At 46.0% G+C, this 14,525-nt stretch overlaps 1 protein-coding gene across 1 annotated transcript in view; it reads left to right on the top strand.

The window, feature by feature from the left end:
• LAMB1 (laminin subunit beta 1) overlaps window positions 1-14,525 on the top strand; it is an 87,740-nt gene that overhangs the window by 16,752 nt on the left and 56,463 nt on the right. Inside the window, exons 5-10 of the mRNA XM_087873370.1 lie at window positions 1,722-1,910; window positions 3,765-3,828; window positions 7,089-7,291; window positions 7,891-8,011; window positions 10,429-10,617; window positions 11,928-12,107. Coding sequence (XP_087729496.1) covers window positions 1,722-1,910; window positions 3,765-3,828; window positions 7,089-7,291; window positions 7,891-8,011; window positions 10,429-10,617; window positions 11,928-12,107 — 946 coding nt within the window. The remainder of the gene's footprint in view (window positions 1-1,721; window positions 1,911-3,764; window positions 3,829-7,088; window positions 7,292-7,890; window positions 8,012-10,428; window positions 10,618-11,927; window positions 12,108-14,525) is intronic.

The following is a 14,525-nucleotide window of genomic DNA, read 5'->3' as shown; positions in this document are numbered from 1 at the left end:
ACCAGGTGTCTGTGAGTTCTAGTCCCACCTTAGGCATGAAAGCCGGCTGGGTGACTTTGGGCCAATCACTAGGAGTCTGTGAGTTCTAGTCCCACCTTAGGCAGGAAAACTGAGTGGGCGACTTTGGGCCAATCACTAGGAGTCTGTGAGTTCTAGTCCCACCTAGGTATGAAAGCTGGCTGGGTGACTTTGGGCCAATTACTAGGAGTCTGTGAGTTCTAGTCCCACCTTAGGTATGAAAGCCGGCTGGGTGACTTTGGGTCAATTACTAGGAGTCTGTGAGTTCTAGTCCCACCTTAGGTATGAAAGCTGGCTGGGTGACTTTGGGCCAATTACTAGGAGTCTGTGAGTTCTAGTCCCACCTTAGGTATGAAAGCCGGCTGGGTGACTTTGGGTCAATCATTAGGAGTCTGTGAGTTCTAGTCCCACCTTAGGCAGGAAAACTGAGTGGGCGACTTTGGGCCACTCACTAGGAGTCTGTGAGTTCTAGTCCCACCTAGGTATGAAAGCCGGCTGGGTGACTTTGGGCCAATTACTAGGAGTCTGTGAGTTCTAGTCCCACCTTAGGTATAAAAGCCGGCTGGGTGACTTTGGGTCAATCACTAGGAGTCTGTGAGTTCTAGTCCCACCTTAGGCAGGAAAACTGAGTGGGCAACTTTGGGCCAATCACTAGGAGTCTGTGAGTTCTAGTCCCACCTAGGTATGAAAGCTGGCTGGGTGACTTTGGGCCAATTACTAGGAGTCTGTGAGTTCTAGTCCCACCTTAGGTATGAAAGCCTGCTGGGTGACTTTGGGTCAATCACTAGGAGTCTGTGAGTTCTAGTCCCACCTTAGGCAGGAAAACTGAGTGAGCGACTTTGGGCCACTCACTAGGAGTCTGTGAGTTCTAGTCCCACCTAGGTATGAAAGCCAGCTGGGTGACTTTGGGCCAATTACTAGGAGTCTGTGAGTTCTAGTCCCACCTTAGGTATGAAAGCCGGCTGGGTGACTTTGGGCCACTCACTAGGAGTCTGTGAGTTCTAGTCCCACCTAGGTATGAAAGCCGGCTGGGTGACTTTGGGCCAATTACTAGGAGTCTGTGAGTTCTAGTCCCACCTTAGGTGTGAAAGCCGGCTGGGTGACTGGGCCAATCACTAGGAGTCTGTGAGTTCTAGTTCCACCTTAGGCATGAAAGCTGGATGGGTGACTTTGAGACAATCACTAGTAGTCTGTGAGTTCTACTCCCACCCTGGGTATAAAAGCCAGCTGGGTGACTTTGGTCCAATCACTAGGTGCCTGTGAGTTCTAGTCCCACCTTAGGCATGAAAGCTGGATGGATGACTTTGAGCCAATCACTTGGAGTCAGTGAGTTCTAGTTCCACCTTAGGCATGAAAGCCGACTGGGCAACTTTGGTCCAATCACTAGGAATATGTGAATTCTAGTTTTACCTTAGACGTGAAAGTTGGACGGGTAACTTTGCTCCAATCACCAGGAGTTGATAAGTTCTAGCGCCGCCATAGTCATGAAAGCCAGCTCTTTGGACCGGTCCCTCTCCCTTGGGATAAAAATGAAGAATGATATAAAATACAAACAAATGTGTGAGGACATGTATTTAAAAAAAAGAATCAGAAAGGAGAGGGAGGGGAAAAAAGGGAAATTTAACTTTCAATATCAACAGAAAGGGAAACAATTTTGTAGCTCCAATTGATCTAAAGTCCTTTTGTTGCTCTTTTTTTTTTAGACCTTCCGCCCTTCTGCCATGTTGATTGAAAGATCCTCAGACTTTGGCAAAACTTGGCAAGTCTACCGATACTTCGCCTACGACTGTGAGAATTCGTTCCCCGGCGTGTCCGCCGGACCGATGAAGAAAGTGGACGACATTATTTGTGATTCCCGCTATTCTGACATTGAACCTTCCACCGAGGGAGAGGTTGGTCCTCTCTATATAATAATTGACGAACCTTACAGATAGTCCTTGACTTATGACCATCACGGAGCACAAGACTTCTGTTGTTAAGTGAGACATTTGTTAAGTGAGGTTTGCCCCGTTTTACAACAGGCGTCCCCAACCCCTGGGCCGTGGCCCGTTTGCAACCGGGCTGTGAGAGTGGCAGATTTGCACGCTTGCGTGTGCAGCTCTTGCACAAGCAGCAGGCACTCACACGTGTGTGAAGATCCATGAGTGCGAGCGGCACTCTAACCCGCCGCTCACACAGCTGGAGTTTTGCACGCGAGTGCCCTCCGCTTGTGCAAATGGAGCTGTGTACACAAGCACGTGTGCCTTTTGCTCACACACAAGCATTTCCTCTCTTCTGCCATCCCATTCGCATGTTGTAGCCCGTCAGCGGCCTGTGCAGCTAGTAGCTGATTCAGACAGCGAGGAGGCTGGTGTGGTGCTGCGCCAGAAGCCTGTGCAGCTGGCACTCGAGTCAGACAATGAGGAGGCTGGAGAAGATGTGGTGCCAGAGGTGGGGATTCAGCCAAGGCCTTCAGAACCTCCAGAAGCTCCCTTAAGTAAAGAGGACGAAGAAGAGGAGCCTCTTCTCTATGCACGGGTGCGCAGAGCTGCCAAAAGGCAGGAGTGGCTCCTCAGGAGGAGGTCTCCTCGAGAGTAAGGCTTGGGGCTAATTGGCCACTCCCTTAGCCTATTTAAGGAGGAACACCGACTGAAGCAATTTGCAGGGAACAACTTCGTTCACATACCTTTGTGTCTTGTCTTGCTTATCTTATCAGCTTCCTGCAAATTGCTTCTGGGCATTCTGCCAACCACAGTAAGCTTTCAGTTATTATTCTTTGAATTCTTGGCAGCTGTTAATGCAGTTAATTAACAGCCATTGTTGTAAAATACTGGTTTATTTAGTAAACTAAGGTTTGTACAGACTTTGTGTGTGCTGCTTTCTTTGAGTCCATAGCTGGGGCAGAATATCGCAAAGCCAGAAAGGTTGGGGGATCGTATGACCTTTCTTGCTAAGTGAATCACTGCAGTGGAGACGTTAGTAACCCAGTTGTTACCATATTTTTCGGACTATAAGACGCACTGGAGTATAAGACGCACCAAGACTTTGAAGAGGTAAAGAAGGAAAAAAAGTTTTTGCCCTCCCCGGCCACCAGGAGCACTCTGCGGGCCTCCCAAACCCTCTGCGTGTCACGCAAAAACGGGCCCGTTTTTCGCAAAAATGGGGTGCGCAAAGTGCTCCTGGGGACTGGGGAGGACAGAAATGTCCCCTCTTTTGTGAAAAATGGGCCTGTTTTTGGCCTCCCAACCCCCCCCCTCCACGCATCATGCTTTTGCCCTCCCCAGTCCCCAGGAGCACTCTGCAGGCCTCCTAAACCTTCTGGCATCCCTTATGGCTTGTTTTTGGTGAAAACGGGACACGCAGGGCGGGATTTCAGGAGGCCAAAAATGGCTGTATTTGGTATATGAGACACACCAACATTTCCACCCTCTTTTCGCGTGAGGGGAGGGGGAGTGCGTCTTATACTCCGAAAAGTGCAGTAAGTGAATCTGGCTTCCTTGTTGACTTAGCTGGTCAGAAGGTCGCGAAAGGAAATCACGTGACTTGGGGACACCGTAGCCGTCATAAATAGGAACCGGCGTCCAAGGGTCTGAATTTCGATGGATGCCGCAAAGGCCATAAGTGTGAAAAACTGTCCTCAGTCACATTTTTTCAGCGCCGTTGTAACTTTGAACAGTCACTAAATGAACCGTTGTAAGTCGGGGACTACCTTGTATGTGCAAACTAGAAATCGTTCTCATATTGACGTGTTCCTGTTTCACTTTCAGGTCATTTATCGTGTTTTGGATCCGGCTTTTCGAATAGAAGATCCCTACAGTCCTAGAATTCAAAGTATGTTCACACTCCTTTATCCTCTTCTTTGTTTTACGTCCAATGCATTCAAACTTTGCCTGGTAGGTTTAGGTTTACTCAACGTTTAGAGCACCGGTGAAATTCAATTTTTTTTTACTACCGGTTCTGTGGGCGTGGTTTGGGCATCGTGTGGCTTGGTGGACGTGGCTTGGTGGGCATGGCAGGGGAAGGATACTGCAAAATCCCCATTCCCACCCCACTCCAGGAGGAAGGATATTGCAAAATCTCCATTCCCTCCCCACTCCAGGGGGAAGGATATTGCAAAATCTCCATTCTCACCCCGCTCCAGGGGAAGGACATTGCAAAATCTCCATTCTCACCCCATTCCAGGGGGAAGGATATTGCAAAATCTCCATTCCCTCCCCACTCCAGGGGGAAGGATATTTCAAAATCCCCATTCCCTCCCCACTCCTGGAGGAAGGATATTGCAAAATCTCCATTCCCTCCCCATTCCAGGAGGAAGGATATTGCAAAATCTCCATTCCCTCCCCACTCCTGGGGGAAGGATATTGCAAAATCTCCATTCTCACCCCACTCCAGGGGAAGGATATTGCAAAATCTCCATTCCCTTCCCACTCCAGGGGGGAGGATATTACAAAATCTCCATTCCCACCCCACTCTGGGACCAGCCAGAGGTGGTATTTGCCGGTTCTCTGAACTACTCAAAATTTCCGCTACCGGTTCTCCAGAACCTGCTGGATTTCACTCCTGGTTCAGAGACGGCTAGCATCCTTCTCTCCAGTTTAATTCTCTGCACAATTGCACAATTTGCTTTCTGAAGAGAAGAACATATGGCTGTAATTAAAAAAAAGAACCCCAAACATCTGAAGACATCCGTGGGGCGAACAATACATTCTGTTCATCGATGGTGACCAGAGCTCAGTAGGCCTCGGATGAACTTCATGTCAACTCTACAGTAGTATCTCCTTGCCGAAGAATTTTTCATTAACACCAACCTGCATTCCCGCAGAGATCAAAGAAGCAGAGAAATAAGGATGCTTATTAATTCATTAAAGGGAGCTAAAATCTTTTGGGGGTACCCATCATCCAGAAAGATTAATGGGAGCATAATTAAGTTTTCAAAGTCTTGGTAACGGCAACCTTGCAAAACTCTGGGCCTGTTTCATCGTAGCCTTTAGTGTTAGTGACTGTTAGCAATGTTTAAGAAGCACTTAGGGTGAATTATCTTCCTTCTTTCAACTTATTTACTCGTGCAAAGGTTTGGAGATTATTTCCCTTCCCCCCAATCTCAGATCCCTAGGATTAGTGAAACGAGGGCAGACCCCGAGAAATAGTTCCAGCTGTATTATGGGAAAACTTTGCAAATTTCAATACGGTCAAATGTACTGAAGTAGGAGTCTGGGTGAGACATGTACAGTATTTATGGCTGTTTGAAGTCTAGGATGAAAGAAAAACGAATTGTAAATAAAAGCTTTTAAAGTCGTAAAACGATTACAAGTATGAGTCCGTGTGATTTGTGTGTTTTCGGATTAGTATTTTGCTGACGTTCAAAAACAACAGAACAAGTTGCATTTGTATGCACTCTTGATATAAGAACAGACTTTATCTGATTTTAAAAAATGTAACCAATATCTGGTATGATTTTCAAAGTATGAAAGTTTAGCTCAATATCCCTATTTATGACCCTGTAACCCCTTAATTGAGGTAGAGTGCGTGTGACTGGATGGAGCTGAGAATTTACTGGCCGGATGCCCTTCCTGACGCCTATACGGGGTTCACAGCATATATTTTTTCTTTGCTCCCTAAGAGAGAGAAATATCTGCCGTGATTTAAGATTGAACCAGTGGTAGGTTGCTCCTGGTTCGGTCCGGTTCTATAGAACCGGTAGTAAAACCGGCGGGAGGCTCCGCTTACCCGCCGCAACGTCATCATGGGTGATCTGCGCACGCGCACCCCCGTTACGAACCGGTACTTAAAGTAAGTAGAACCCACCCCTGGATTGAACTCTCCACCTTCTGACTAGGAGCCGAACGTCTTCACCACTAGGCCACCAAAACACTCTTTTTTTTTTTTTAACTCAATAAAGGAATCAAAGTGGTTTGATATGTGATATAATGTTAGTTTGGCTGGAAATCATTCGATTCGAATTATTGCTGTTGTTCGGTCACTAAGTTGTGTCATGAGCCCATGGACCGCTGCATGCCAGATATCCTCCTGTCCTCTGCTGTCACCCGGAGTTTGCCTAAATTCATGTTCATCGCGTCAATGACCCTATCTACCCATCATCCTCTGCCGTTCCCCTTCTCCTTTGGCCTTCCATCCAGGGGTAGTATTCACTTACCTTCGCTACCGGTTCGCAAATGTGAGCACACGCGTCACCTCCGCGCATGCGCAGAGTGTCAAAAACAGGACATGAGGACCAGTGGTGGGTTCCAACCAGCGTTACCACCGGTTCTCTTCATGCATGCACTTTGCTTGCGATCGTCACACGCCTGTTCGCTACTCTCGCACACGCGCCGAACTTACTCTCCATGCAAGCGCATTAGGTTTCTGCCCAGCTGAGGTATGGCAATCTACTCTGCCGTGCCTATCAGCTGGGCTAAAGAAGAAGAAATAAAGGTAGGAATAACACGGGAGTGGGCGGGAGGGCTCAGCTCCCAAACAAATTGAACCGGTTCGGTGATGTAAAATATGGCATAAAATGTATATTCGTAAAATATGGTGAGGAAAGTCGCAAATTGGGGCAGAACTCGCTTAACAAATTTTTCACTTAACATAATGGCTCCCGCCATCTGGAACGAGCTCCCCCTGGAGATACGGAGGATCCCGGATCTGCGCGCTTTCCGCCGTGCCCTCAAAACATTCCTATTCCAGCAGGCCGGCCTGGCCTAACCTCTCTTCTAAACTGTTTTTAAATTTTTTAAATTTTAAATTTGTCTTATAAATTTGGGGTGTTTTAAATTTTGTTTCTGGGCCAAATTATTTAATTGTATTTTAATGTTTTTTTAACATTTGTATTATATGTATTTTATTTGGCTGTTCACCGCCCTGAGTCCTTCGGGAGTAGGGCGGTATACAAATTCAATAAATAATAATAATAATAATAATAATAATAATAATAATAATAATAATAATAATAATAATAATAATAATAAAATTTGGGACTCAATTGTGGTCGTACATCGAGGACTAATATAATGTAGTGTTACTATCTGTAATGTTCTTAGAAAGATTAATGTAGACGAGTTTTCTTTTCTTTTCTGATTTTTTTTTTTTAGATATGTTAAAGATTACAAATTTAAGAGTCAACTTTGCCAAGCTTCACACCCTGGGAGACAACCTTCTGGATTCAAGAATGGAGATCAAAGAAAAGTATTATTACGCCATTTATGACATGGTGGTGCGGGGGAACTGCTTCTGTTACGGACACGCCAGCGAATGCGCCCCGGTGCATGGCTACGACAAAGAGGTGGAAGGAATGGTAAATGTCAACACTGCTTTTCTGATGTTATTTCCTTGTAATTCTGCCACTGGCGTTGAAAAGCATCAGCGTCAGTGGTGGGTTCCTCCCGGTTTGGTCCGGTTCGGCCGAGCCGGTAGCAGTGACGATATGATGTCACTGAACCGGTTCTCTCCCCCCTGCCCTCCCACCCCCCCCATCCACCCATGTTATTCTTACCTTTTATTTGGTCCCACCCCCAATCTATTGCTGCCTCCTGAGTCCCAGCTGATGACTAGAGGGATAAAAACTGTTTAAACTCTTGCCGCGGGGCTTCAAAGGGCCGCCCGACAGCTGATCAGTGTTAAAAGCAAACAAATGAGTCGGGTCGTAAGTGCAAGGACTGGTCGTAAGTGCGAGGACCTTCCAGAAATGACTCTGACCAGCTAGCCACGCCCACCTAGTCACATGACCTCCAAGCCACACCCACAAAATAAGCCACGCCCACAGAACCGGTAGTAAAAAAAATTAGAACCCACCCCTGATCGGCGTTGATTGATGACACAAAACAACTTCCATCTAAAATGAAATCGGAGGCGTCCTTGGTGCTCTCTGAGCTTGTTCGTCTCGTTTTCTGACAGGTCCATGGCCATTGCATGTGTCGGCACAACACCAAAGGTTTAAACTGCGAGCTGTGCTTGGATTTTTACCACGATTTGCCGTGGCGTCCCGCAGAAGGCCGGAACAGCAATGCCTGCAAAAGTAAGTAACTATGTTAATCACTCTTTGTAAAATCTACGGCACTGAAGTTTGATCTTGGCTGAGAATCTGTCCTTTGATGGATTGTCCAAGGCAGAGATGTCAAACTTGATTTCACTGAGGGCGCATCATGGTTGTATTTGACCTTGGGGGGCCGGGGTGGGGCGTAGCCAGGGTGGGTGTGGCCAGCTTGATATACAGTCGTGTCGGGGGCACCTGTGGCAGCCCGAGCTCCGTTTTCAGCTACGATGGCCTCCTGCAACCCTCTGCCAGTGAAAACGGAGCTCGGGAGGGCTCCACGCAGCCCTCTTAAGCAGGGCTGTCTTAACGCATGGGCCTGATGGGCCCCACGAGCATAGGGGCCCCATACTAATCTGTGTATCAATGCACCTTGTGTCATATAAATACAGCAACTCTACGGCTTACTGAGTATTATTGTGTTTTTCAACACCGATTTTGTTGGAAGGGCCAATAAAATAAATATACGTTGAATTTTATTGACCATTTACATTTTTATTCCTGTGAGTAGTTGTTGTAGGGGCCCAGTACACTGATTTGCCCGGGGCCCATAATGCTGTTAAGACGACCCCATTTATTTATTTATTTATTTATTTAAATTCGATTTATATGCCGCCCTTCTCCGGAGACTCAGGGCAGCTTACAATGTGCTCAGCAATAGCCTTCATCCTTTTTTGTATATTTATACAAAGTCAGCTTATTGTCCCCACAATCTGGGTCCTCAATTTACCTACCTTAGAAAGGATGGAAGGCTGAGTCAACCTTGAGCCTTGGCGAGATTCGAACCTGCAGTAATTGCAGGCAGCTGGTCTTAATAACCAGCTTAATAACAGGGTGCCTTAGACCACTGTACTACCAAGGCTCTTGAATTCTATGTATTTATATGTTCATTTATAGAGTTCATTTATATGAACTCTATTTATTTATATGCCGCCCTTCTCCGGAGACTCAGGGCGGCTTACAAGGCATTAAGCAATAGCCTTCATCCTTTTGTATATTTTATACAAAGTCAGCTTATTGCCCCCACAAACCGGGTCCTCATTTTACCTACCTTAGAAAGGATGGAAGGCTGAGTCAACCTTGAGCCTGGTGAGAATTGAACTCGCAGTAATTGCAGGCAGCTGGAAGCTAAATACTACCTTTAACAGTAGCATTAGTCTGCTGCGCCACTCAGGACCCTGCTCTTAAGCTCCGTTTTTGCTGGCAGAGGCACAACGGGCTGGTCCTTCACTATTTCCAGGGCGGTCCTGCAGGCCAGATCTAAGCACCCCGCAGACTGGATCTGGCCCCTGGGCCTTGAGTTTCACACTCTTGGTCCAAGGCAGAGGTGGGTTTCAGCAGGTTCTGACCAGTTCTAGAGAACCGGTAGCGGAAATTTTGAGTAGTTCGGAGAACCGGTAGTAAAAATTCTGACTGGCCCCGCCCCCATCTATTCTCTGCCTCCCGAGTCCCAGCTGATCGGGAGGAAATGGGGATTTTGCAGTAACCTTCCCTTGGAGTGGTGAGGGAATGGAGATTTTATAGTATCCTTTCCCTGCCACGCCCACCAAGCCACACCCACAGAACCGGTAGCAAAAAATGTTGAAACCCACCACTGGTCCAAGGGATGCGAATGAATTCAGCTAAAAGTATTCTATCACAAGCGCTCTGTTTCTGAAGAGCAGAAAATACAAAATAGAATTGCCAAACCTTGGGAAGAATTAAAAATCAAAATTACTAGACGGCTGGATTTTTCCCGTAATATTTGAGAACAGGATCCTATCTTTTCCCCCTGCCCTGGAGCACCCTTACAAGGTGCTTTTTAAAACAGGTTTATATTATCCGTAAAGAGATTAGGGGTTCATCGGTAGCTTCACATTGCAATGAACAAGCACATACATTCAATTTTGCCGCTACTAAGATTGTTGGACGAGCAGGCACAAAAACAGCCGGGGAAGTGAAATGGGCTGCTCGTGATCAACAGGAGTGCTGATTTACCATCAGCTTACAAAGTACTTAGGAGGTGAAGGCTTGGCAGCACAAGGAACCATAGCCAACTCCTTAAAAGCTAGACATCAACACACCCCAATCAACATTTAAAAAGCTACACACACAACAGACACCATTATAAATACCACACACAGAACTGCCCAAAACATACAACAAAGTTTGCTGAAGATGAGCTCCAGCACACATCCGAAAACTCGGAAGACAAAATCTCTGGTCCCGTTGACTGACCCAGAATGGATCCTGCAACATTATCCCGGGACACATATATTCACCTTCATTCGTGACCTAAGAGACTGTCGATCAACTGTCAGGCTAGGCTATCGTTTTTTTACTTGTTTGTTTAATTTACTTATCAAATGTATTCGCCGCCCATCTCGAGACTCGCTTACATTGTGTTTCCTTCTTCTCTTAAGAGTGCAACTGCAACGAGCATTCCGCGCAGTGCCATTTTGATATGGCTGTTTACGTAGCCACGGGAAACACCAGCGGCGGGGTGTGTGACGATTGCCAACACAACACAGCGGGACACAATTGTGAGCAGTGCAAGCCCTTCTACTTTCAACATCCGGAGAGGGATATCCGCGATCCCCATATTTGTGAACGTAAGTCCTTCGTCTTTTTCTCGGGAGATACGGGTACTCCTCGATTTGCAACCGATTCGTTTAGTGTTCGTTCGAAGTTACGACGGTACTAAAAAATGACTTGGGTTCAGTGGTGGAATGCTGCCGGTTTAACAATCGGTTCAGTGAGCGTGTGCTTTGTTCCTAAGGCGCTTGCGCACAACGCTGAAAATGGAGCATTTAGAAGCTCAGCTCCTGACCTTCCAAGTCAGTAACAGTAAGTAGAACAGCGAGGGGAGAGGGAATCAGCTGTGCTGCGCAATTGAGATGAGCTACAAAACAGGAAATAAAGGACAGGATAGAGCAAGGGCAGGTGGGCGGGGCCAACTGATTGTTGGAGCTACCAGTTCGCCCGATTTGGTCCGAACTGGCTGAATACCACCTCTGCTTAGGATCGTTTTTCACACTTACAACTGTTGCAGCATCCCCATTGTCACGTGATCAAAATTCAGATGCTTGGCAACTGACTCATATTTATGACGGTTGCAGTGTCCCGGGGTCATGTGATCTCCTTTTGCGAACTTCTGTCAGGCAAAGTCTTCCATAGGGAAGCCAGATGCACTGAACAATAACTTAACAATCGCAGCCATTCACTTAAACAACGGTGGCAAGGAAGGTCGTAAAAGGGGGCAGAACTCACTTAACCGCTGTCTCACTTAGCAACAGCAATTTTTGGGCGCCGTTGTGGTTGCAATAAGTCAAAGATTGTCTGTAGTCTTCTAACTCTTAATCAGTGACAGCTAATTAACAGTATCTCAGATCAGGAAAACCTCCTTCTACCAAATCTGTGTAAACATTATACAGTAGTGGCCCAAATTGTGGAAACCTTTTGGGAAAAGTGTATTTTCTAAAACTAGCTAATAACACCACTTTTTTGGGGGGGGGAGTAGTACCATAAAATTTTATATCGAAGGAAAGATAATTGAATCAAGAATGTAATGCAATAACTTTTATGGAGGATTTGCTACTAGAATAGCAGTTACAGTATAAAGAAGAAAAGTGAAACATGTAGGAAAAATGAGATAGACAAAAAATTATCACCATAGAAAAAACGAGATAGACAAAAATGATCACCACATCAGTTAATACTTAGTTGGGTAACCTTTAGCATGAATTACGGCCTTACAACGTCTTCCCATGGAGTGAACCAAGTCTTTGAGTTCTGCAACTGTTCTCGTGTGAAACCAAGATTGAATGATTGCTTGTACTAACTGGGTTTTATTTATTGAGGATTACCTGTTTGGGTTCAAACAGCGGCGTGGGTGCATTACAAAATGTGGTTCTTGGTTTAGCATGCAACTGTGACCCGGTTGGCTCCGAGAACGGCGGAATCTGCGACCGATACACCGACTACTCGGCCGGCCTCATCGCGGGACAGTGTCGCTGCAAATTCTTCGTGGAAGGGGAACGTTGTGACACCTGCAAAGAAGGATTTTACGGAATAAGCGTAGACAATCCTCATGGCTGTCAGGGTAAGTGTCACCTTGCTGCGTTGAGGTGGAGCAAACGTTTGAAAAATGAAATTTGGTAGATGAGGAGCCGATCCGCGGTGGGTTTCACATTTTGTCACCACCGGTTCGACCCCCCCCCGCGCGCAGACTCGCTTCGTGCATGTATACGTCTTCTGTGTATGCACTTTGTGGTTTGCCGCATGCATGCACGCCTTCCGCACATGCGCCCAGCCTTCTGTGTACGTGCTTTGCTCATGCGCGCCTTCCACGTATACGCCCGGCCTTAAAAATGTGCCTAAATAGGACGTCATAGAGCCGGGCTGAGCGATCTCTGCTACCAGTTCACCCGAACCGGTGCGAACCGGCTGAATACCAGCTCTGGAGCCGATATATCGTTTCTTTTTACAAGCCTGGAGTCCCTGCCATGATGCTATTTCATTTTATTGATATTAAGATCGATTCATTTGAAATTTGGTGCCGTTTGAGAGATACTTAAGAGAGCGTGTGTTTCTTTCCTGACTAGGCAGTTGGGCCTATTTAATTTATTTTTATTTCTTTATCAAATTTCTATATCGCCCATCCCAATTGCGGGACACCCTTGTGTGCGTGAAATTTCGGAGTGTAATGGTTTAACTTGTTTCTGAAGCAGTAGTTATCTCTAATTCTATTCCTTGTGGAAATACAATGAAAATATTCCTGTGTAACTCCCTTAATTTGGGATAGAGTTTTGGCGACTGGATGGAGCTGAGAATTTGCTGGCCGGCTGCCCTTCCTGACACCTATGTGAATGTCTATATTTAGATGTGATGAACTTTCTAGTGTATTATTGAGCTGCAAATTACATGTTATCGAACCAATATAGTTTGGGTGAGCATCGGATGTACTTCTGTTTTTGATGCTTTTATGTCAGCTTGTACAGAATGCTCTGACGGCCCACTACTTACTGATTGTAATTTTTGTCGTACCGTTCATTGCAACTTTGGCCTGCAGTTAAATACAAATCAGCCACTGCTTTCTTTGATCAAAGAAAAAAACACAAGTACGTTTGTTTCTACTTGGAAACCACTTCTGGACTTTATGCTTGAGGAAGAAAAAAAAAATGAAACCTTGATTTTGGGTTTTACCGATTAGATTGATACATGGTTATAGAAATGGCTATTTCATACTATTATGTAATAGCTAATTTATACTATTATGTAAAAGTAAAAAGTTGAGGTTTGATGCCAGCAGTTCATCAGTTCGATTCCCACCAGGCTCAAGGTTGACTCAGCCTTCCATCCTTCCGAGATTGGTAAAATGAGGACCCAGATTGTTGGAGGAAATAGGCTGACTCTGTAAACCGCTTAGAGAGAGATGTAAAGCACTGTGAAATAGTATATAAGTCTAAGGGCTATTGTTATCTAAGCCCTGGTGGCACAGTGGTTAGAATGCAGTATTGCAGGCTAATTCTGCTGACTGCCAGCAGTTCGATTCTGACCGGTTCAAGGTTGAGTTAACCTTTCATGCTTCCGAGGTGGGTAAATTGAGGACCCAGATTGTTGGGGGCAATAGGCTAACTCTGTAAACCCCTTAGAGAAGGCTGTGAAGCACCATAAAACGGTATATAAGTTAAGTGCTATTGCTATTCCTTTCTCCTTCCCTCCCTCCCTCCCTCCCTTCTCTCTCATTCCCTTTCTCATTCTCCTTACTGGTGGCGCAGTGGTTAGAATGCAGTATTGCAGGCTAATTCTGCCGACTGCCAGGAGTTCGATCCTGACCGGCTCAAGGTTGACTCAGCCTTCTGTCCTTCCGAGGTTGGTAAAATGAGGACCCAAATTGTTGGGGGCAATAGGCTGACTCTGTAAACAGCTTAGAGAGCAGTGGTGGGTTGCCCCCGATTTGCACCGGTTCTATAGAACCGGTAGTAAAACCGGCGGGAGGCTCCACCCACTGACTCCGCCCACTGATGTCATCAAAACGCTTCTGCACATGCGCAGAAGTTTCTGCACTTGTGCAGAAGAGTGTATGCGTGAGTGAATCGAGCGCGCGCGAGCGGCCCTGTTGTGAACCAGTAGTAAAGGTAAGTAGAACCCACTCCTGTTAGAGAGAGCTGTAAAAGCTCTGTGAAGCGGTATATAAGTCTTAAATGCTCTTGCTATTGCTGCTGTCTTATTCTACTGCACCAAAGGGAGTCAGAAGTCAATGCCTCCTTTTGTTCTTTTTTTCCCTTCTTTTCCCCACTTTTCCCTTCCCTTATTTTTCCTACTATTTGCTTTCGTACCCTGTTTCCCCCAAAACAAGACATTCCCCTGATAATAAGCCCAATCGGGCTTTTGAACGCATGGCAATAAGGACAAGCGCTTATTCCAGGGTTCAAAAAAATAAATAAATAAGACAGGGTCTTAATTTCGGAGAAACACGGTAGTTTTCTATTTTATATCATAAATTAATTTTTTTTAA

This window comes from Pantherophis guttatus, chromosome 7, assembly GCF_059756535.1.
Source record: "Pantherophis guttatus breed Tessera chromosome 7, ASM5975653v1, whole genome shotgun sequence".
Classification (NCBI taxonomy): domain Eukaryota; kingdom Metazoa; phylum Chordata; class Lepidosauria; order Squamata; family Colubridae; genus Pantherophis; species Pantherophis guttatus.
Note: the sequence above shows the minus strand (reverse complement) of the source record. Positions and strands in the feature narration are given on the sequence as shown.